The sequence below is a fragment of the Lampris incognitus genome, chromosome 5, assembly GCF_029633865.1.
Source record: "Lampris incognitus isolate fLamInc1 chromosome 5, fLamInc1.hap2, whole genome shotgun sequence".
In the NCBI taxonomy this organism is placed as follows: Eukaryota; Metazoa; Chordata; class Actinopteri; order Lampriformes; family Lampridae; genus Lampris; species Lampris incognitus.
The window spans coordinates 15,730,272-15,755,116 of record NC_079215.1 but is presented as its reverse complement, the minus strand read 5'-3'; the positions used below and the strand labels follow the sequence as shown (position 1 = coordinate 15,755,116).

Genomic DNA, 24,845 nt, shown 5'->3' with positions numbered 1-24,845 from the left:
CCACTTCTAACATCCTCACCTTTCCTTCCGATTGTTATCCATCCATCCATTGTCCGAACCACTTATCCTGCTGTCAGGGTTGCGGGGATGCTGGAGCCGATCCCAACAGTCATTGGGCGGCGGGCGGGGAGACACCCTGGACAGGCCGCCAGGCCATCACACAGGGCTGACATACACACACCCACACACATTCGTACCTAGGGACGATTTAGTATGGCCGATCCACGTGACCTACATGTCTTTAGAGTGTGGGAGGAAACCGGAGCCCCTGGAGGAAACCCACGCAGACACGGGGAGAACATGCAAACTCCCCATAGAGGACGACCTGGGACGACCCCCAAGGTTGGACTACCCCGGGGGCTCAAACCCAGGACCTTCTTGCTGTCAGGCGACCGCGCTAACCACTGCGCCACCGTGCCGCCCCAACGGTTATCAAAACCTGTAAATCGGACATTCCTGAGAGAATTCCATGGCCGCCTCCAAACATAGATTCAGAATGAATAGAAAGGGCCCTTTCTTGCACTGCCGTAATCTGCTCTCTAAATTTTCTACCACAGAAAATCGATGGATTAGTCATAGAAATTAGCATTACTGAGATAGGTCAGTGGATGCAACTCTGAAAGGTTGAATTTTCAGTTTAATGACTTGCATTGGCAGCTAATCAGATGTTTGAGTTTCATGCTCTCATCTGCTGGTGATTAGAATGGCGGCATTACTTAGATGTCTGTCGGGTTTTGCAGCTAAAGCATTTGAGTGGGAACACGGAGTCTACCTGTTTTATTTCTTTGAGTCAGACCACCAGGAACATATTTCTCCTGGCACTTATGAGCCAAGCCCAGAGAAAGACGGGGAAAGAGGCAGCTTGCATAGGTGGCTAAAGGGGCGAGGTCCACCTCCAAGGGAGGACAAACCAGTTTGTGTCTGGAGGGTGTGTTCTTTCTCTACCAACCTGACAGGTCGGTCTCTACATCACTGAAACAGATCAAACAGACACACAGAGGCCGGGCAAGACACCTGCAACGCCTCTGTCACTGTCACCACTGACAGTTGAGCAAAACAGTCATAGAGACTGACATCTCCCATCTCCTCGGTCTGACGATGCCTCTCCAATCCACCTTGTCTGGAAGGAGCACAAAGCCCATCCAAGTCATTAACACGCAGTCGGACGGGAAGTCATATGAACAACTGAGGCAGGAGTGTCTGCAGAAAAATGTGCTGTTTGAAGACCTGGACTTCCCTGCCTGCGACTCCACTCTCTTCTACAGCCAGAGCGTGCCCCTCGAGTTTGAATGGAAGAGACCCAGGGTATGTACAGGTCTGAGATCTGACATGCTGATAAGTAAATCAACTGTTATTTCCCCTGTTTCAAGATAGAGGCCTGCAGCAGCAGGCAGGCAGGTGTAAACAGAGTGAAATATAGAAACATGCAGTGCAGAAAAAAAATACAAATACTCTAGCAGCTACACACGGTGTAGAGAGGAAGCAATAACATTCAGTAACATATGGACGACTCACTGCAAACTGAAAATTAAGCAAAAAACATAAATGTAATATAAACCTAAACAAGAGCAAAATGAGAAATGACTGTTGGAAGATATGTGGTAACCTGTGAGCTCCCAACTGTAGAACACAGACAGTAATGATATACTACAAACTTGATTTTTCTGGTCATTTTTAAAGCAATAGACAAAAGGCTTTACAGACAACAGAAATGAAAAAGATATATTCCATTAGAAGTTGCTCGCAAGTGGTCTTCAATAGTTACGAGGAAAAAAAAATTGCCATCAGAATATAAACTGCTGAATCCACAACAGTATTTTTTCATCTGTTGTTAAATCTGTCCTGCAAGAGCAATGCAAATGATATTTGTCTCCCCTGTTGATCACTGTTGTGTATTTCAATTTCAGTCCATACGAATGACTATTATCTGCAGAAAGAGGTGACACTTTAGTTTTGGAGACAGACATGGGAGGGTCTGAAGTTATTTATGATGAAGGCATGCAGAGAATGTTCCAGGGAGGGGAGGTGGCTTACAAACTGCTCTGAGGTCAGGTTGAGATTGATGAGTTCAGTGGCTTTTCTATTACAAAATCAGTAATTTTATAAACGTGCAATAATAATAATGAAAAAGCAGATAATTATTTTTATTTTCACAGAGCATTTTATCCAACTGTATGCACAAATTCTCTTTTAAAGTCTCCAGTTCAAAAGGCATGCCTTGACCTTTTACACCTCACTCCAATCTGTTGTTGTAAACGAAACGAGAGGATTTTTTTGACTAAACTGACATTTATGAGGATGTCTAACATTTTGCTAAGCACTGGTCTAGTGTGTGAGACTAAGGTGAAAACTACAGGGGATCATCGCCGCGCCAGTTAATTTACACTACTACACATTTCTTTCTTGGGCGTTCCAAAAGGACGAATACCTCAGCCACTTCTGTCTTCTGTGCTCTGTGTGTGTGTGTCTGATTAACGTGCCTGGAATGAGAACACACCTATCTGTTGCACCACAGTTGCCTCTCAACCCACATTTTTTCCAGCAACCTGTTCTTGGCTGGACCGGGCCAGTGGGCCAGCCCTACAAACGTAAGTGTCCCTGACTGAGCGACAACATTAGCGTGACTGAGTGATCACGTTTAGAGTGACTGTTTGAGTGATCAGTTTGACACGATTGGGCTGCTGGATCAGGTGACCAACCAGGTCACTGGATTTACATGATTGGTCGGCTCCGATGTTATATTCACGTATTTAAATTTGGTAATATGCATACATTTGGCGAAGAATTGGCCTGTAAATGAGCCCCAATGAAGAAAAAAAAAGTCCAATTCACAAACACCAGCGCTAATAGCCACACGCAGTTAGAGTGAACATTACTAGCATCATCAATGAATTGGTGGTAACTGAGGGGCATTTAGTATAAAGGGTGTCACACCCAGACTTTCCAGTGGTCATGGCAGAAGTGACTGTAGCCAGGCGAAGGCACTGCCATGCCAGGCGTGCTCATGAGTGGATATTTTGAAGGAGAATACCACTTTCTTGATTCAACTGAGACTGAAATGTCTTTTATTAATCAGACCTTTAGACGGGGCAGATAGCACAAGTGATGCACAATTCATGGTACCAATTCATGAGGCTGCAGTCCATTATTTGTGAATTTGTCTGTCAATAGAGAGTGATTCTTAGAAAAACAAGAGACATCTGCATGAAAAACATGAGAGATCAGGGGGAGTTAACAGAGAGTAGTCCATCCATCCACCCATCCATTATCCAAGCCGCTTATCCTGCTCTCAGGGTCGCGGGGATGCTGGAGCCTATCCCAGCAGTCATTGGGCGGCAGGCGGGGAGACACCCTGGACAGGCCGCTAGACTATCACACAGGGCGACACACACATATTCACACCTAGGGACAATTTAGCATGGCCGATTCACTTGACCTACATGTCTTTGGACTGTGGTAGGAAACCTGTAATTACAATTAAATTGAGTTCTCTTTCAAATCAAACATCCCAAGACATGAGTGGGAAGTACTGTTGTTGCAACTGCATCTATAACCTTTACTCAAATCTAGCTTAATCACGTTAAATATTACTGTTACTGGGACCACTACAGAAAATTGCAGATGAACATTTCATATCCAGCAATTCACATTATAGATGCTACCACTGACTATCCCTCTAACAAATTGGCAACAATTTCAAACATTGACCCCACATGGTCCCACCATATACTAGAGTTTGACTTTGTCTTGTTTCCTCTAACACTTCCTGGACTCTTTAATCATCTCACACCTGTCACCGTGTCCCTCACAGGAGCTCTGCGAGAACCCCAAGTTCATCGTCGGTGATGCCAACCGGACAGATGTATGTCAAGGACAACTGGGTGGGTACTAGAGTTAGCTATAGCTTTAAAAATAGGTTTTACTTTGTCTAAATGTACGTATGCCTTTTAACGAATGCTTTACAGTTACGGGACGGTCCCGTATTTCCCGTGATGCTTGGCAGCCCTAGCCATGCTCTACCCATTGATCTCCCAATAACCCCTTGTATTTCTTGAGTAATTCATTTGTAAAGACTTTAATTTCGGTATGTACAGGTGCACTCAGTCTTTGCTTTGACAAGACCATGTTCACACACAGTCAACCATAATGCAATATGTCTGTCAACACAGGGGACTGCTGGCTCCTGGCAGCCATTGCCTCTCTGACCCTCCATAAAGATGCCCTGGCCAGAGTTGTGCCCCACGACCAGGGGTTTGACCACCGCTATGCCGGCATCTTCCATTTTCAGGTACACTGGCTCTTTCTTCTAGCTATCGATCCATCGATTTATCGATCAATCCATTGACTGAGCTATCGTCAGACTTCCCGCTTTCACCAGTGAGGAAAAAGTCAAAATTATGCAAAGGTTATTTTTCCCTAAGTTCCCCTTGGATCTTCTGCATATTTGAGATGCTATAAACTTGAACTGATTTTTTTCTTCCTCAAAAAAGATTAAATCAATTACAAATTGAAAAAACAAATTCTTCAGTTACATTTCTTCTGTTGTTTTCTCAGTTCTGGCAGCACAACAAGTGGTTGGATGTTGTGGTGGACGATCGGCTGCCCTCGGTCAGAAACAGGCTGGTCATGGTTCATTCTGCCTCCAACAACGAGTTCTGGAGCGCGCTGCTGGAGAAAGCTTATGCCAAGTAAAGATGATTTTAGCACAACATCAGTCTGGACTGCCTTCCTTCCCTTGCTCTCCTTTCCCCTACATTTCAACAAAGCAATCTAATCAGGGTTGAATTCCTGTTATGGAAAGCCAGTCTTTTCAAACTGTACGGAATGAGACGAGGGCTACAAATGAAAAATTTTGAGTTCTAAGACCTAAGACATAATCTTGAGAATAAAATCAGATTTCTGACTGATCTCAGAATATTTAGTTTATTCTCAAAATTCTGTTTTAAAACGCAAATAAATCTCAAATCATCTTTCATGTGACCCTAATCCTTTTCTCTAATTTTTGTAGTTTTCACCATTGTACATATCAGTTATGACATCATTTTCGTCACCAGATTCATTTTGGAGATTTTGGACACAGGACCGCTGCTGGACTCAGTTTTACAACAGCATCAGAAAACGAAATCCTAATGCCTCAGTTAGACTATACATGATTTGCCATTATCTATGACTTCTCAACTGCCTTGGTCGGGTAGTTTATTGATGGTTAATAACTACCTATGTATGGTATGTTTAGGGCTGATCACTCCTGCAAGTTGAACCAGAAAGTTGTGCAACGATGTGATCGGCAGTTGATAAAATTGGACATTTTGGGTGATAACTTTTAACATGCATTTTGATTTTCACTTCTGAATACAGGGTTCAGATAATTTGGTTAAAATAAAACATGTCTTACACTCATTCTCAGTTACTCCACAAGACACTGTTGTAAAGCTGAGTCCAGTAGTGGTCCCATGTACGAAATCTATGAAATGAAGCCAGTTTAGTAAAATGAAATCATAACCAATATGCATGATGGCAAAACGTTGAAAATAAGACCCAGGTTGTAAAACAAAACCAGAATGATCCTATATGCCATATGAGACTTTGTCATCATGGATGTGGTCTGTTTTCCTGTGTATTTCCTCTCTGCTTAGATTGCATGGGAGTTACGAGTCTATGAAAGGGGGCAGCACAATGGAGGCCATGGAGGACTTCACGGGTGGTGTAGGGGAAATATACGAGACCAAGAAAGCTCCAGGCAACCTCTTCGCCATCATGAAGAAGGCACTTGACAGAGGCTCCATGCTGGGATGCTCTATTGATGTAATGACCTCTCATTTCAGCACAAAAACTAACACCAAGGGGCATGAGTGCTGCTGAAGAGAGGAAAGAGAAGGGGGGGGGCACGAAGAAAGAGAAGAAAAGTAGAACTGGGTAGAATAAAGTAGAATAGATAAAGTAAGAGGAAGAGGAGAGAGAGAGAGAGAGAGAGAGAGAGAGAGAGAGAGAGAGAGAGAGAGAGAGAGAGAGAGGAGCAGTTGCAACTAATAGAGCAGAACCCACCTTTGGCATTGCAATGTTAAAGGTAATGTTTGCATTTTAAAGTTGGTTAAGGCCTTCGACTAACGTTAAAGCTATATAACTACTGCTGCAGTACACAAAGAACTGCAACACAGTCACCCAAAAGAAGAGTAAATAAACAAGTTCCAACAGTCCTAACGTGGGAAAAAAAAAACCCAACTTGAATTTTAATGTCGAATCAGCTTTAAGATACTTAAAAGTCGAAAGGACTTTGAAAGTTCTACACATTCTAGCTAAATGTAGGACACTCCAGCTTTAAGGTTAAAGTAGTCATATTTTATCAATTTATGGTAATTTTACATAATTGCCCTGTGTCTATGAAGCTTGTTAATAAGGTTTCTTTGAAATAAATAAAATAGATTAGTTTTTAACTATTCCACAGCCTGTTTCTCGCCAAGGAGAAAACACATTGTTTTCATTGGGTGTAGAGCGTTTTTTTAAACATACTACTCAGACTGGCTGTCAAACCGGGACTGACAGGTGAGCTGTCCAGTGGTTTGCCTTATCTAAACATCAAGTTGAAGATGATTGGTCGAAGCAGTTGCCATGTTTAAATGTTCACATTCATGACATCACCAATGGCACTATACTAAAATGGCTTGTAAATTCCTGCGATTTTTAAATACAGAAACTACAGCAAAACATGACAATATCAAGGTTTGATATTTTCCCATTTTAGAGATTAGGTGCTACTGTCTTTACTTTTGGAAGGCCAAGGGAAAATCAATTTTATTAGAATAGGACTCCTGGAAGGCATTGGTTCTCAACCTGGGGGTCGGGACCCCCAAGGAGGTCTTGAGATAATTTGCGTGAATCACCAGCTGGTTGTGGTGAAAAAAATTAAATAACATATTTTAGACTGGCGGATGGTTTTTAACTTACATTGCCTGTACCGGTGATATAATTTACTTTAAAATAGATTTTACTGAGTGGGTTTGTGAGAATCAACGTTTGTGTGCACATAAGGTGGTTGTTTCAATAAATATAAAAACACTAATTAAAGCCAAAATCAAATTAATTGTTGTTCTGTCTGTGGGCAAAGCAATGGTAGCTTTCATGTGTTATAGTACAGTAATCCCTGAACAGTCTCGGGCAGACAGTTTATGAGCAATCAGTGTGTTTGCATCGGGGTGTCGTGAGGTAAATGTTCCAGTTCTATGGGGAGGGGGGGGGTCCGCAAACACCAACCTGTTTATTCTGGGGGGGTCGCGACTCAAAAAGGTTGAGAACCACTGCTGTAAGGTATCATAAGTACATGTGATGATCCGATCGAACGTTTTGGTGATCTCTCTCATCTCTCAGATCTCCAGTTCTGCCGAGTCAGAGGCTCAGACCACCAGCGGCCTGGTGAAGGGACATGCCTACTCCATCACAGGCCTGGAAGAGGTAATACACCCTTCATCTGTTTGAGAAAGACAACAGAGTTCCTTTAACTGGGATTTTAGGAATGTATGGTTCCCCCACCAAGCTAGTTGCAATGTGCAGTTTTTATGGCTGATTGAAATATAGGAGAAATATTCATGGTATTAACTCCTAACTGTTAATACCTTCCACGTAATAACTATGTTAAATGTAATGTGTAATGTAATGTATGTTTCAATGTGTCATGCACCAAAAGGTGCTCAGCCCACATGGGCTTACAAGACACTACATAAGAAGCAATAACATAATGAGAGCGAAAGAACAAATATAACACACCTCCATATGTGTCAAACAGTGTCAAACCAAATATGGGCACAATCTTGCTCCTTAAACATTACAGCTATAAAACATAGTTTTGGAACATCTGAGACCCAGACTGTAGCTTTAACACTTTACACATAAAGCGCCTTCATATGCTGTTGGGAAGTTCAAGTCCAACTTTATTGTCATGTGTAGAATACAATGAAATTCTTATGCCCTGGCTCTCTCTGATTGAACACAAGGGACACAAGGACAAAGGACACAAGGACTCCCGCCTCCCTCAAAAAAAACCAACAACTACACTACAGACTTACATAGACTATGTATACAGAATTCATACATTATATTCACAATATTTAAAAGTACACAATAACACAATAATGTAAGGTACATATGGGTGCATCAGCTGTTCAGCAACCAGACTGCCTGTGGAAAGAAACTCTTACTGAGATGGGTGGTGTGCGATTTGATGCTCTGGTAATGGTTTTTTAGGGGTCCAAGCAGCGAAGCTGGTGGAAGCCATGTACCAAATATGAAACAGATCGGACAAAAGGCGGCTGCAATACTGCTTGGACCCCATTAATCGCCGCTATATATATTTTTTTACTGCTGTCTTTACAGCCCTTTGAATCAGCCTGCAGTCCGAGCAGTCATGTTGGCAAACCACACTGTGACACAGCCTGTCAAGACACTCTCGATGGTACTGCGATAAAAGTTCATAAGAGTTTTGGTACTCATACCAACCCTACTGTTTCATCTCATCCTCAGGTGAAATACAGAGGAGGAAAGGTCAAACTGATCCGCATTCGTAACCCGTGGGGACAGGTGGAATGGAACGGTCCCTGGAGCGACAAGTATGTTCAAACACCGACACTGAATCTTAGTATTTAATAAAGAGAGTAAGAGGTGTGTTGGTAATGCTTTATAATGAGGGGCTGTAGGACTGATGAAACATGGTGAGCCAAGTTCATTTGTATAGCACATTTCGAGGCAATCAAAAATGTTTTACATAAGGTATTAAATAAGAAATACAGAATAAGATAAAAAGAAATGTAAAAATTTAAAAAGTAGAGAAATAAAGAAGCATAGGAAAGAATAAAAGGGTCAGAGTGGAACTGTCAGCAGGATGAACATTCAGTTAAAGGCAATGGTGAACATACAAGATTTTAGCTTAGTTTTAAAGATGTCAAGAGTTGGGACAAGTCTTATATCTTCTGAAGTTTGTTCCAGCTATATGAAGCATAAATGCTGCTTCACCGTGTTTCGTTTCAACTCTAGGAAAAGTTAGCAGACACTTGCCAGATGACCCGAGAGGTCAAGAAAGTTCAAATGGTAAAAGCAAGTCAGAGATGTATGTTGGTAGACAAACAGCAGTATTTAAATAGATGAGCAATAGGCCACTTAAAACACACTTGTAAACCATTTGCAGACTGCTTAAAATATTAGTAACAGTCTTATTAATGCATCTTGGAAATGCTGTATTTAGAGATTTCTTCCTTTTTCTTATCTAAAATTAATCTTTTCCTAATAGCACTTACCAGACTAGACTGTCTAGAGTCTAGACCAGTGGTTCTCAACCTTTTTGGGGTCCTGGACCCCCTGCGTATTTTTGATCTACCCTGAGGACCCCTCCACCTGATCTTGGGGGAGGGGGGTTGCAATTTGATAGAAACAGTAAAAACTGCATTTTAAATTGCATTATAGCATTTATTCACTCTTTGGGGCAAAAATAAGAGCTTTCAGTTGTAACTTAGACATAGTTAACAAAACAGAATTCTTATGCAGTAACCTTTAACAATGCAAACGGGAGCGAGATCTCTTATTAAAATACAATAAATTACACTTGTGAAACAGATGTAATTAGAGAAAAAAGTCCTGTTACCCTTTATAGTTTAGGTAGATAAAGGTCTCAGTCACATTTGAGTAAAATAATCCTATTTCTATAAATGTCATAGGATCTTTTTTTTAAAGATATTTTATTTTCACGGACCCCTTGCAATTACACCACGGACCACTAGGGGTCCGCGGACCCCCGGTTGAGAAACACTGGTCTAGACAATAAGATTTACCATAACCATAGCCACTTTGGACATTGTGCCCAAACCTAACCTTCAGCTTTTTAATATTATTATCAACAATTATTTAAAAACTATAAGATTGTTATTAATACATTTGCTAATGTTAAAAGGTAACTACATCCTTGAGTATTTTAGTGAGTTTGCTGACATCTTCAGGTTAAAAACCATCTAAAGGTTAAAATCATGGCAGGCTGCTCTTGGTACTCTGTGATGTAAGCATAGCAGGATAAACACAGCTGCAGATAAAAACATTAATAATGGCTCTGTCGGATGGAGGTGTGCCAAAGAACCAGCATTGACAGTACTACTGACAACTGTCAACATGCTGGTTTTGTCTGTCTGTCAATGCTGATAGCGTGCTGACACACCTAAATCATTTATCAATCACTATTTACAGCTACTCATTATATAGCGTCATCGATCTGTCTGCGTGTCCTGTGACAGACTTGGTACCCTGTCCAGTATATCTTCCTGCCTTGCGTTCACTGTTTGCTGTATTCAGCTTCTGACTGCTGCAATTTTGATTTGCCTTCCCATGAAAAAGACAACCTCAGTCCACACAAAACCTATGATTCCTAATTGCTTTCCCTCATTACATCTGATCCAGTCACCAGCTGTTTATAACGTCATCAAGATACTAAAAAGTAGCCCAAAAATGTTTGACTAAGCTGACATTTAGTTTTGATAATTTTGTCAGCCTCCAGCCAGATTAGACAATTAGTGCAAATGAAATGTTTATGATCCATTGAATTGAATCATGGAAGTTTCATTTACTTTCAACTGTCTTCAACTGTCTGTCAAAGATCTCGAGAATGGGACCTGGTGGACAGAGCTGAGAAAATGCGCATCCTTCAGAACTCCACAGATGACGGTGAATTCTGGTAAATTTTAAGAAAGGATCCGCCTTAAACAGTCCATATTGGTATCTACCTATCTAGCTACCTAACTGTGCCTGTCTGTCTGTCTCCATGCATACATAAACATTCATAAACCCACACATGCACACACAGGTCTCTGTTCTGAGTTGTATGTCAGCATGAACAGTTTGTATATAAATGTGTGTAGAATACATTTTTTACATCAACAACAAATTCCCATCCCAACGCAAGTAAGCCAACAGGTTTATTTACCAGTTTGCAATGGTGATGGACAGGTTGACGGACGAGATCAGGCAGGAGTCCCCATGGACAATGATGTTCGCGGATGACATTGTCATCTGTAGCGAGAGTAGGGTGCAGGTTGAAGAGAGCCTGGAGAGGTGGAGGTATGCACTGGAGAGAAGAGGAATGAAAGTCAGTAGGAGCAAGACAGAATATATATTCTTGAATGAGAGGGAGGACAGTGGAATGGTCAGGATGCAAGGAGTAGAGGTGACGAAGGCGTATGAGTTTAAATACTTGGGGTCAACTGTCCAAAGTAACGAGGCATGCAGAAAAGAGGGGAAGAAGAGAGTGCAGGCAGGGTGGAGTGGGTGGAGAAGAATGTCAGGAGTGATTTGCGACAAAAGGGTACAAGCAAGAGTTAAAGGGAAGGTTTACAAGATGGTTGTGAGACCAGCTATGTTATATGGTTTGACGATGGTGGCACTGATGAAAAGACAGGAGGTGGAGCTGGAGGTGGCAGAGTTGAAGATGTTAAGATTTTCATTGGGAGTGACGGAGAAGGACAGGAGTAGGAACGAGTATATTAGAGGGACAACTCAGGTTGGACGGTTTGGAGACAAAGCAAAAGAGGCAAGATTGAGATGGTTTGGACATGTGTGGAGGAGAGATGCTGGGTATATTGGGAGAAGGATGCGGAATATGGAGCTGCCAGGGAAGAGGAAAAGAGGACGGCCAAAGAGGAGGTTTATGGATGTGGTGAGGGAGGACATGCAGGTGGCTGGTGTGATAGAGGAAGATGCAGAAGACAGGAAGAAATGGAAACGGATGAGCCGCTGTGGCGACCCTAACGGGATCAGTAGCAGTAGATATTACAGCGATGCTGATTGTAATTCCAGGATGGAGTTTGAGGACTTTAAAAACAACTACGACAAGGTGGAGATCTGCAACATGACTCCCGACTCTCTGACCGACAACACCAAGCGACACTGGGAAGTCAGCCTGTTTGAAGGCAACTGGATTCGCGGTTCCACTGCTGGAGGCTGCAGGAACTTTATTGGTAATACTATCTAGCCATGCAGATAATCAAACTGTTCAAACATAGTACTGGGTTTTAATGTGTGTATTCTCTTAATGTGTGTATGTTGGGTTATCTGCTCTGGTGTTTTGCTTTGAACTTTGTGTACTGGTCTCTGTCCATCTGTCTGTCTTTCCATCTGTCTGTCCATACATCAACCCATACCAGCCAACTGTTCAAGTACAAATCAGTTGTTTATTATATGTGTTTTCTAATGGCAACCTGCAGACACATTTTGGACCAACCCTCAGTTCAAGTTAATGCTGGAGGACACTGATGATGATGATGACGTCTGCAGCGTGGTCATCGCACTTATGCAGAAAAACAGACGAAGGCTGAGAAAGGAGGGCCTCGACCTGGAGACTATTGGCTTTGCTGTTTATGAGGTCAGCGAGACCGCAGATGGTTGAAGCTAATTTATTGTTTAAACATGGATTCAAGCTCATTGTCACCCGAGTACTGTACTATGTATGCACATATTATGAATTTGCGCGGGTGGGCACAATACGAACACGTGTTTTTATAAAACAGAAAAAAAACAAGATCATCTAATAGATGTGCAGTGTCAGTGGAATCATATTGTTTCTGTTGCTGGGTTTATAATGCAAAACCCTAAGTTTTTTAAAGAGTAATATTCCAAGCAAAAGAGGACAAATGACAGTAAGAACAGTCCAAACTGTCTGTGACCCTCTCACCCTCCTCAAATAATGCCAGTTTAACAACTCGACTGTACCTACCAGCCTTTTTCCATTCTGGTGTATGATGTGTTCCTGTTTGGTTTTTTTTGAAATGAATTTTATCTATTCAGATAGTATTTAACTATCTGTCTGTCTGTCTGTGTGCCTGCCTGTCTATCTAAGCCCAATGAACCCATCTAGGCCTGCCCTTCTTTTTTTCCTCCACGTAGGCCCCAGATGACGTGGACCACCTGGGAAAGGACTTTTTCCGCTACCACGCATCCAAGGCCCGCAGCAGGACCTACATTAACATGAGGGAAGTGTCGGAGCGCTTCACCCTCCCTCCTGGAAAATACCTGCTGGTCCCCACCACCTTCCAGCCCCACCACGAAGCAGACTTCCTCATTCGCATCTTCTCTGAGAAAGCGGCCAGTGCCTTGTGAGTGTCTAATCAAAGATTACCAAATATTGTTTCAAGTTTACTGACAGCTGCGTAAGTTTATCTTGATAGTATGGGCAACATAAAGACAGGAAGAGATATATGTAAGGTTTTTTTTTTAAAGTAAGTTATTTACCATTACGTAAAATGGTTATTTACTGCTTTGCACTCTGAATAGGACCTGTGATGGGACTAATTAACATGTGAGATGGCATTAACCATGTTTACAGTCTTGAGCATCCCAACTCTTGGCCATTACCACTGCTGTTGTGCTGTTTAGTGTTGGAAGATGCATTCAGTGATAGTAGATTGAGACTGAATTTGATAAACTTGCCTTTGAAACGCAATGGGAAAAATGAGAACTTCTTTTCACAGAGAGATGGGGAACACTGTTGATGCCGACTTGCCAGATGTAAGTAAACCATCCTGGGATTAGATCTGTCTGTCTATTCAAGCAAGTACTACCATAATATTACAGTGGGTAAATGGATTTTAGTTTCTCCACATATTCCTTAGTGTGATGCTCATACAGCCCTGACACATACATCTGTCCATCCATTGTCCAAACCGCTTATCCTGCTCAGGGTCACGGGATGCTGGAGCCTATCCCAGCAGTTATTGGGTCATATGACACATACATGATGTATTTTGAAAGAAATGTTGCAAGGGTCATCTGTATTGCAGTGACCCTAAACAAAAAAGTATTTAATGATGTCTGTTTGTCAGCTTGTCTGTCAATACTTTGAATTGTGCTAGATACTTTGTGTTAATGTCATTTTGTTCTCATCAGCCCCCCATGCCCAGTCCACCAGAGGAGGAGACCGATGAGGAGAGAAGTTTGAGAAGGCTTTTTGAACAGCTGGCTGGCTCAGTAAGGAAATTATGAATTGTTATTACTTTCTTTTGTTTTTTTTTCTCCACATGCATGGTCAGTACATGATCAAGTTCTTGTTGGCAGAGAATAATGAATGAACAGATTCATATTGTTGCCACTGTAATAATATTAGTATTATGGAATTACCACTAGCAAAATACCTGGAATGTGTCGGCATTTTTATGAAAATTTTCCAGTTGACTAACGTCGTCAGACCATATTTCAATAAAAAAATTGATCTCTTCCTCTTCCCACGTGCTACAGCGGCTCATTTTTCCTTTTTCCAGTTGCGACGATAGCCTGCCAGAACTTCCTGTAATTGGTCCATAAGTCCGACCCACCCAAAAACCAATTTCATGCTAGAAACGAACCGAACCGGTTTCACACGTGTAATTTTGGTTAGGATCAAACCGAAAAGTCTGAAAGTCCAGACCAGGTAGGTGTGAAAGTTGAGGGATTTAAAAAAAAATGCCTAGGGTCTTAACTGACTCCAACAAAGTATTTTGTAAATAAAAGCCTTTTCAGAAGGTTTTATAATCCTAAAGTTCATCCGGACCCCCAGAGAATCTTGACTTGAACAGGCTCCAGGATCCGACGACCCTGAATTGGGTTCAGTGGAGATAGTCAATGAATGAATGAATGTGTAAAAGAATAGATGTTTTAATCCTTCTGACAGCAATATGAATCTGAATTTTCATCTGAACCCATCTGTGTTTTAGGATGAGGCCATCTCTGCTAGAGAGCTCCAGCAGATGTTGAATGGAGTGCTCAGCAGAAGTAAGTTAATATAGAGATCAATGCGTGTTTCTTTTTGTATTATTGAGTTTAACCAGCACAGTTTGGAGTTTGCTAAATAAACTTTCCTTGAATTCTTATCAGCAACTACCTGATTAACCACCTAAATGTCTAATTGGTTGTAAATCAGTAACATACTGTCAGGGCCTTAAAGACCACCACAGAAGGCCCTTTAAATCCTCAGATGGGAAAAGAAAAAGTAGTTGGGACTAATCCCATAAATCCGTTTGCCCAACGGTTGTTAATAGACTACACTAAATGTCACATTGTCTCACACTTCACTTTTTAGTGGTTATAATGAATTACATTTATATAGCGCTTTATCTAGACACCCAAAGCACTTCACATTGAAGGGGGAAACTCACTTCAAACACCACCAGCGTGTAGCACCCACCTGAGTCATGCACGGCAGCCATTTTGCACCAGAACACTCACCACACCTCAGCTTGAGGTGGAGAATCATTGAGTGAATTATACGGGGGCATGGTTAGGTGGCCAGATGGAGTGAGCCAGGTTGGGAATTTTGTCAAGATACCGGGGGACCCCCTACTCTTTGCGATTAGTGCCATGGGATCTTTAATGACCACAATGAGTCAGGAGCTCGGTTTAACGTGTCATCCGAAAGCCGGCATCTCCTACAGCACAGTGTCCCCGTAACTGCACTCAGGGATTGGGATTTGTTTGTAAGGACCAGAGGGAAGACTGCCCCCTACTGGCCCACCAACACCACTTCCAACAGCAACTTAGGTTTTCCCAGGAGGTCTCCCATTGAAGTACTAGCCAAGCCCATACCTGCTTAGCTTCTGTCATTCAGCAGAACCAGGGTACATGTTGTTATAGCTGCTGGTGTGCAGGATAAACTAATCAATACTTTTTTTTCTCAAGACAAACATACAGAATATTTTCCCCAGTATCAGGGAGATATGTATATTGGATCATCTCATTCTGGCCTGTGGTATCTTGATAGAATACAATGGCGATTATAAATGAATCAGAACATAATTTTGGATTGATAGTTTGTGGGACTTTTTTTGTTCCCATGTTCCAGAAGTTTTCTAGCAGACACAATCATAAGTGGATCGTCACTAAACACAGTCCACCACTGTTGTAACTTGATATACAGTGTTACGAAATATCAGTTATTGTTTTAATCTCCTAATTATTTTTCCTGTCTTCACTGGTATCAATTTGGTTTGTGTGATTTGTGTAAATGAACAACTTAATCATAGCTAATTTAACTGGCAACTGACTGAAAGTCACACAGAACTGTGTTATGTTATCCGTGGACTAAAAGAAGCACACTAATGTTCTTACTCTTAGGTGATCTATTCTTTGCAAAATGTTGCCTCCTATTTGCTTTTACATGCTCTAAGTGAGGAACTTGATTTCAACTTTACACTGTCAAGCTAAATTTGGAGATTCCAGGATTATATGTATATGTGTGTGTAGCCCAAACATTTCTTTTCCCCAGCAACTGTACTTTTTTATTTTCCCTAATGTTTAAATTTGTTGTCCTTAGGAAGAGAGATCCAGTTTGATGGCCTGAGTCTCAGCACTTGTCACAGTATCATCAACCTAATGGATGTATCCTATCATGCCTGTCTGTTATCAGTCATATGAGAGCTGCATAAGAACCAGCATGGGTTGTTAGTATGTGTTAGGATAACAGGATTTTGATTTGTGTCCTTTTACACTTATTTAAAATTTAAAGTAGCAATTTCGATGATTCTCAAATAAATGTCCGTTAAATTACTACATTTATTTACCACGGTGGCCCAGTGGTTAGCACTGTTGCCTCACAGCAAGAAGGTTCTGGTTCGAACCCCAGGCCGTCCCAGGTCCTTTCTGTGTGGAGTTTGCATGTTCTCCCCGTGTCTGCGTGGGTTTCCTCCGGGTGCCCCGATTTCCTCCCACCATCAAAAAGACATGCAGGTTAGGGTTAATACTCCTGCCTGTGCCCCTGAGCAAGGCAACGGAAAGAAGAACTGGAGTTGGTCCCCGGGCGTGGCAGCTGCCCACTGCTCCTATATAATAGGATGGGTTAAATTCAGAGAACAAATTTCATTGTAACCATACAACTGTACAATGACAAAATAAAGTGGCTTTCTTTCTTCAACTGAACGAGGTGATACAATGACGATTCAGCCCATCTGCCGCAGTGGAGAGTCTACGCATTTTCAGTAATGCAGAGAAATACAAATATGCGGATCATAAATATGCGGATCATATGACTTAAAAAAAAAGTCATAAGGAAAGTCAAATATGTCTTTTCCTAAACTGAATGACAAGCATAAAAGGATACAACTCACCTCAAATATGCAGAAAATCTCAAACTCATATACCAGTTTGGTTTTCTCTGCATATTTGAATTTTCATTCTGTGTATATTAAAAGTAGTGCAAATACTAGATGTCAGTTATGCCAGAAATGTCTACATATATGAGGTAGTAAGACATGTAGTAGTAGTAGTAGTTGAGAAAGGAAAATGTAAATCGGTGTGTTTCCATCACGTTTTGTTGAGTGAAAAAACAGCCCCCCTAACGGGCTCAACAAGGCTTTCAACAAAAACAGCTGTCCACCCTCAATGAGTACACCGGATCTAACTTTTCAAAAACTCGTTCCTGCTTGTATCTTGAGCCAGAGAGATCTGGCATGCTGGTGGTGACAGCAGGTCCACGTACATTTGTGATGGAGGTGGAGCTCTCTGGAACCCTGTTGAGATGTGCAGGCCGAGGAGTGAAATACGCCTTCAGAATTAGAAATATCTTTTGCATGATTGCCCTGGCATTAAAAATATTTGCCTTGACAGAGTCTTTCAGGTTGACAACACAGGGAAGCTTGAGTTTCAAGAATTTAAAATCTTCTGGGAAAAGATGAAGAAATGGATTGTAAGTGTGCAGCTTTTTGGTAATGTTAAAGGTCCTTTGCATAATATTACAGCTTTCCTTGAAGCGTACCATCATCTGAGTATATTGGGGTTTTTGTTCACACTTCTCTAAAACATTGGTTCTCAACCTGGGGGTCGGGACTCCCAAGGGGGTCGTGAGATGATTTCTGAGGGTCACCAGATGGTTGTGGAGAAGAAGAAAAAATAAATTTTAGACTGGGGAATGGTTTTTACATTACATCGCCTGTATCAGTGATGTAATTTGCCTTAGGAAGGCTTTCATTGGGTGTTTGTGAGAGTCAAAGTGTGTGTGCACATGAAGTGTTGTTATTTCAATAAATCTAAAAACACTAATTAAAGCCAAAATCGAGTTAGCTGTTGTTCTGTCTGTGGGCAAAGCAATGGTCTTCCTGTGTGAGTTTGGTAGTTTTCATGTGTTATATTACAGTAATCCCTGAACAGTCTCGGGCAGACAGTTTATGAGCGATCAATGTGCTTGCATCGGGGTGTTGTGAGTTAAATGTCTCAGTGTTATGGGGGGGGGGGTCGCAAACACAAACCTGATTATTCCGCGGGGCCACAACTCAAAAAGGTTAAGAACCACGGCTTTAAAACGTGCCACATTTGATTAAAAATTCAGATGTTGGGTGGATTTGAGGGCACAGTCTGAACGTAGCCATGGATGTGTGAGGGAATTGTCTTTCTGAAAGTGGCAGAATGTACTCATCTGGAACACAGGTCTAAAGGACATACTCCATATTTTGCAACCATAAACACAACAGAATAGAAAAGAAACCCAAACAGTTGCTATTTTGATATTACCATGCTACGAAGAACATAATGATTGCCTGACAAACTTGGTGTTGTTGCAGATGCTTTTCCTGTCATTTGACACTGACCGCTCAGGGAAGATGTCCTCCTATGAGCTCCGCATCGCTCTCAAGGCTGCAGGTCAGAGGTCACCGCCTGTCGTGTAACATGCATACAGAATGTAGATTCCATCTTAAGTTGCTTCTCAACACACTTTTATGACTTGCTCATGTTTTCACTGTTGTCTTTTGAATCTACTTCTTAAGCTATATTCATTATTTTTGTTTTAATTTAGCCACTGTACTTCGAGTGTAAAGCTCTTTACTTTGAGCAACCTGCCCCAAATTAAAATGATGACAAAACAATAATCACAATTGTCATCATCATTTTAAATTGTACAGCAGGCTGCTCAAAGGAAACATTCAAAGTACAGAATAAATAGATTAAAAAAAAATGACTGGGGAAATAATGGAACCGAGATAAGAAAAACACTCAATTTTCATTTCAAGTTGTTTTGAAGCAGTTTCAACATAGTGCTGATTTGCTTCCTTTGAAGGCATGCATCTCAACACCAAACTCCTGCAGCTGCTGGGTTTAAGATTTGCAGACTCCAACTACGACATCGACTTTGACGACTACCTCACCTGCATCGTCCGTCTGGAGAATATGTTCAGTGCGTAAAAACCACAATTACCAGTATTTATGGCTCAGTGGCTAGCACTGTTGCCTCAGAGCAAGAAGGTCTTGGGGTGAAACCTAACAGGGACCACCTGGGTCTGTCTGTGTGGAGTTTGCATGTTCTCCCAGTGTTCATGTGGGTTTCTCCTCTGGGTGCTCCAGTTTCCTCCCACCCCTAAGACATGCATGTTAGGGACAGAGTCCTGCAGTTGCTGTTGACAGAGGCACTGGCTGTAGATCTGGAGCTGGTCCCCGGGCACTGGAGCAACGGCTGCCCACTGCTCCTATTAGCTAGGATCAGTGTTGTAGTCGAGTCACTAAACCTCAAGTCCGAGTTGAGTCTCGAGTCCCCAGTGTCCGAGTCCAAGTCCCCAAAGAAGAGTCCGAGTCAAGTCCCCGTTACCCGAGTCCGAGTCATCAAGGTTGAGTCTGAGTCGAGTTCCAAGATGGGCTCGAGTGCTCCACTCTGGCACCGTAAAAAAGCTGACATACAAATAAAAAAGGTCTAATTTGAATAATGTTATGAATAATGAAATTGAATAATGGTACGGTATTAATATAGCTATCAATATCTTATGCCAAATTATTAGGGCCTATTATAAAAAAATGTGACAAAAACAAAAAAACAGTCTTTATCAATTAACAAGTCGGAGTCCTCATCTCCAACTTCCAAGTCTGAATGCAGTCAATGCCCAAGTCCAAGTCCAAGTCATCAGTGCACAAGTCCAAGTCGAGTCACGAGTCCTGAAAATCAGGTCTTGAGTCAGACTCGAGTCCGAGTCCTGGACTTGAGTACTACAACACTGGCTAGGATGGAGTAAATGCAGAGGGCAAATTCTGGGTATGGGTAAAAAGTACTTGGCCAATAAATTGTTTCCATTTTTACCTGATCTGAAACAAAAACAGGCATGTTTTTTTCCCAAGATTTTAAACTATTATTATCATTATTATTATTATTAATAATAATAATAACATTATAAATATTATAAATTATATTATATCATAAATCTTTTCATTCAGGGGTTCAAAGGTATTTTGTATGACCTCATCGGATATAACAGCATTGGATATAATATTGTTACATTATACCCAATGCTCCAATTGTGAGCCAAACCTGTACTTGTGAATTAGGATGCGGTAGATCAAAGATGTTTAGAAGATGTCATTTGGGGAAAATGTAAAAGTGATAGCCGGGTATCCTGATGGAGTGGATAGTGTTGCATCCATTTCCAAAGCACCTGGCACTTGGGTGGCTAAATCAGATTGTAGAAAACTGAATAACTTAATTTTTTCCTAATTTTGATAATAACTGACCTAGATAGCAACATCCTATGTAGCCAACTGTCTGGCGCTGATAACACTATGAAATAGAGCCTTGTCGCAGGACTGTGCTAGATTTTATACCACCACAGGCTGCAGCAGGGCTAGATTAGTTCTGGAACTAGACATGGAGTAAACTGCTGATCTAAAACAGAAATCAATACCCATGCCAATACATTTTCAAGACCAAACTAGCAATTGGCAGATATCAAATTTACCCGGCAGTACAAGACTAATATTGACTGGTAATGCAGTCATGTTTGGTCTCAACTGACAACTGATGGGCATTTTTTTCTTTCTTTTTTTTTGTGCGCATTATGACATTGCTTCAATTTTTCTCTTCAGTATTACTCTTCCCATCAGTAGTGATCAAATTACATATTCTTACATCTTGTAAGTTTCCTTCAATGACACACTGAAGGCTTTGCGATCGGCTTCTTGAAGAAATATTTCCTGACCTGTAGAAGATTAACAATTATAACTTGCAGTAGCTAGCTAAATAGTGTGATTTGGCCAGGCCTGCCCACAGAAATGGCTGGGCCCCTGAAAAGATCCAGTGACACACACAAAAAAAAATCTGCTTTACTCATATCAACACATATGCATGCTTTCATCTCTCCTACTAAACACATACACGTAAACTGAAGGCTACATAGGCATAGACACACACACACACACACACACACACACACACACACACACACACACACACACACACACACACACACACACACACACACACACACACACACACACACAAACACACACCATAATAGAACTCGTTGACACAGTTAAACACTCCAAGGTCAACAAAGATCTGCTATACTTACACCACCCACTTCTTAGTAGAAAATGCAATTTCTTACCTTATGGCTTCATCTATGCCTCTTATACAGCCATCTTCCTTGTCTTACTGGATGCAAAGTCCTTTATAATGTCTTTACATCTGTTTAGCCAGTTCATACTCAATGGCAAGTATTGCCATTATCATTGCTTATATTTAGGATGAACATGATTATTGCTGGCCTCCATGGAACCCCCCTGGTTGTTGGGCCCCAGAAAGCTTTCCTCTTTTCCTCCCTTATGGGCAGCCCTGGACATGGCCAAATAGTAAATTGATAAAGTGACCAAGATAGGGACAGTAATAATGTGTCAGAGGCAGATGTGATACTAAAATGACGGAAATTTTTCCTCCATCAGGAGTTTTCCAAGCCCTGGATATGAGCAAAAGGGGAAAGGTGAACATGAACATGCTACAGGTAAACTCACAGTGACATAACGCCTGAGTTAAACAGTGTTTCCAAAATAATTCACACAATTTGTTTTAACCTGCTTAGAGTACCACACAGGTGGAGTTTAGGGCAAAGGAAAACCATTGTCTGTATCAGATAAGATGCCAACCGTATGATAGTAGGCAACACTGACTTTTACAAGTGTTTCCCAAAGCATGTTGTAGTTTACGTAGTTTTTAAAATGCCTTTGAAGCTTTTGAAATTGTCAAATACACTGTGTGTTGAACGTCTTTCAACGGGTGTGAATGCTGCAGTTCAAACAGTAGTCATCGCAGTATAAGCCCACTTTAAGTGCCTCTTTATCATCTCAGTATGTTAAAATCTATTTATTTTTAGTCCTCTGTTTATTTTAAGCACATAGCCTAATTGTCAAAACTATTAGATGAATATTTTTAGCTTTTTTAAATAATTCAATATCCACAAACTGAAAGACAGGCATAATATAAGCTACTCAAATTTATTTCAGTCTTTATTCAGTAGATGAGATTACAAATCACTGGGATATTTAGGTTTGTTGATATTATGGCCCTAATTTAGTCTACAGCTCTGCCTATTGACATGCTTTTTCTATTTAGTTACACAAGTTGAACACAATAAGGAAGGTACAGTCAAGTCTGGACTTTGAAGTTTAAAAGGATAAATGGACTTGCATTTATATAGTGTTTTTCTAGTCTACTGACCACACAAAACACTTTACAATGCATGCCTCACATTAACCCATTCACACACATATTCATACACTGATGGTGGAGGCTGCCGCGCAAGGCGAGAACCTGGTTATGAGCAGCAGTTAGGGGTTCAGTGTCTTGCTCAAGAGCACTTCAACATGCTCTCTGGGGGAGCCAGGGATCGAACCAGTGACCTTCTAATTACTAGATGACCCGCTCTACCTCCCGAGCCATGCCGTTGCAGTTTAACCAGTAAACCTGTTGTTTTAGAAATGTCTTGGTAAAAATTAAAATAAAATTCTCAAGTGAAGAGGGCAGTTCTTCATCACTTGAATTTAGTGAAGAGACAATTACTGAATGATACATGCTGCCGAGGCACAACATCCAACAGCCCAGTTGGTGTTGAAAGGTTAATATATTTCAGTGTTCTGTATCTCGTGATGTATCTCGTCATTGTGAGTGACAAAGAAGGACAGGAATAGGAACGAGTACATTAGAGGGGCAGCTCAGGTTGGACAGTTTGGAGACAAAGCAAGAGAGGCAAGATTGAGATGACCTGGACATGTGTGGAGGGGAGGTGCTGAGTATATTGGGAGAAGGATGCTGAATATGGAGCTGTTAAGGAAGAGGAAAAGAGGAAGGCCAAAGAGGAGGTTTATGGATGTGGTGAGGGCGGATCTGCAGGTGGCTGGTGTGACAGAAGAAGATGCAGAGGACAGGAAGAGATGGAAATGGATGATCCGCTGTGGCGACCCCTAACGGGAGCAGCCAAAAGTAGTAATAGCAGTAGTCTGTATCTCGTGATGGAGAAAAAAACTGAAACAACGTTAGATAAATTATTCAAAACTGCATGATTTTGGCACATAAGTATTTTTAAAAATCATATATACACATATATAATCACAGCCTGCTTGTTCCACAAGATTAGATGAAATCTGAAATATCACCGTGAGGGAATTTGTTCCATACTAAAGCAGGGAATGAGATACAAGGAAAGAATACAAAAATTATTGAAAATAATAGACTATTAAGACAAAAGAACATGTCAAATATAATAGAATAAAAATATGATGGGACATTATAATGCACAAACAATGTATTTTCTATTTTTGTGGACGTGCTTTACTTTTCAATGTTCACTAGCTGAATTGAAAGTCCAGCTGAAAAGGCATTTCGAGAGTATCTGACTTCCCGTATCGTGACGTATTTCCGAGTAACACCAGATAGACAGGCAGGACATAACATTGGGAGCAATTTGATTTGAACATTGAAAAGTGGGCGTGTTGCTAGCTAGCTACCTAATGAATCTTAGCTCTGTGCCGCTAAAAGTTGGAAGACTGATTGATGGGTGAATGTCATAATATTATTGGTTGAAATTGGTTAGTTCAAGCCTATGTAAGCATGCATCATATTTTGTTTTACAGGAAGAAAACATGATTGGCTTTTGATATAAAAATACAAAGAAATTGATTTTGTTTTTTGGGCATATATTGTTAAATATGTACACAATATGACCAGGGATGTGATATAAAAGAATTAAAAATGCATTTTTCAGTTCACCTTGACTTTAAGGGTTGATCTCTTTTCTCTATGCCACAGTTCCTGATGTTGTCGATGAACGTTTGAAGAGAAACTAAGGAGAAATGGAAGCCAGCAGAAGAACAAAGGATGAGATGGCTTTTAGAGTGCAATGTGTGTTGAATGAATATGACTATATTAACATACGTACCTGTCATTTCTTTTTAATGATGAAGAGCATTTAATGCTTTCTTCTTTTCATAGACCTTTCTTCATTTTCCAGTGAAACTACAAACAGATTATGCAGGATTGAAGGGGGAGTTTAGATAACCTTGTTTGATAAAATATACCTTTACATTAATTGCAGACTGCAAGAAGCCTGCAAGAACAGAATGAACTAATGCGTAAAAAATTAAAATAAAGCATCTGTATTTGAACTGTTTATTCTCTTTTTATGGCAAAAGTGGGCTTCAGATAAAAATCCTGAAGACACCCAAACGAACGTCTCTTTTGATACTTTCTACAACTGAAGTATTTTAAAACAACCATGATTCCATGAACATCCAAATCATTTGGTATTGCTTATTCTAACGGTTACCGTAGGGTGAGACTTTCCTATAAAATAATACAGGCCAATAGTATTTTTATTTCTATACCATAAAAAGGGAACGAATTGGCAGGTAGTGGCGAGTTGGCCACCAAAATGTGATTTGGCAGCGATTGGCATGATTTTACGGCAGCGTATTGCTGCCACACCAGAAAAAAAAAGAAGATGAGTATCACGTTATAACATGAAACGTATCACGTTGGTCTCGGGCAGAGGTGGTTGTTACGCTTCCGTAATGGCTCATTTACACTATTTGATCAAGTTCTACTTCATGCTTGG

The 24,845-nt window shown here is 41.0% G+C and overlaps 1 protein-coding gene across 1 annotated transcript; it reads left to right on the top strand.

The window, feature by feature from the left end:
• The first annotated feature begins 1,020 nt into the window (after positions 1–1,020).
• On the top strand, positions 1,021–24,396 carry capn9 (calpain 9). The gene is made up of 20 exons (XM_056280882.1): positions 1,021–1,305; positions 3,812–3,881; positions 4,170–4,288; positions 4,555–4,688; positions 5,637–5,805; positions 7,366–7,449; positions 8,515–8,600; positions 10,628–10,705; positions 11,824–11,984; positions 12,231–12,388; positions 12,910–13,118; positions 13,494–13,530; positions 13,909–13,989; positions 14,712–14,769; positions 16,307–16,371; positions 17,606–17,674; positions 18,546–18,624; positions 19,040–19,156; positions 21,682–21,740; positions 24,041–24,396. The coding sequence occupies exons 1-20, from the start codon at positions 1,099–1,101 to the stop codon at positions 24,065–24,067; spliced, it is 2,067 nt and encodes a 688-aa protein (XP_056136857.1). The 5' UTR covers positions 1,021–1,098; the 3' UTR covers positions 24,068–24,396.
• The last annotated feature ends 449 nt before the right edge of the window (positions 24,397–24,845 follow it).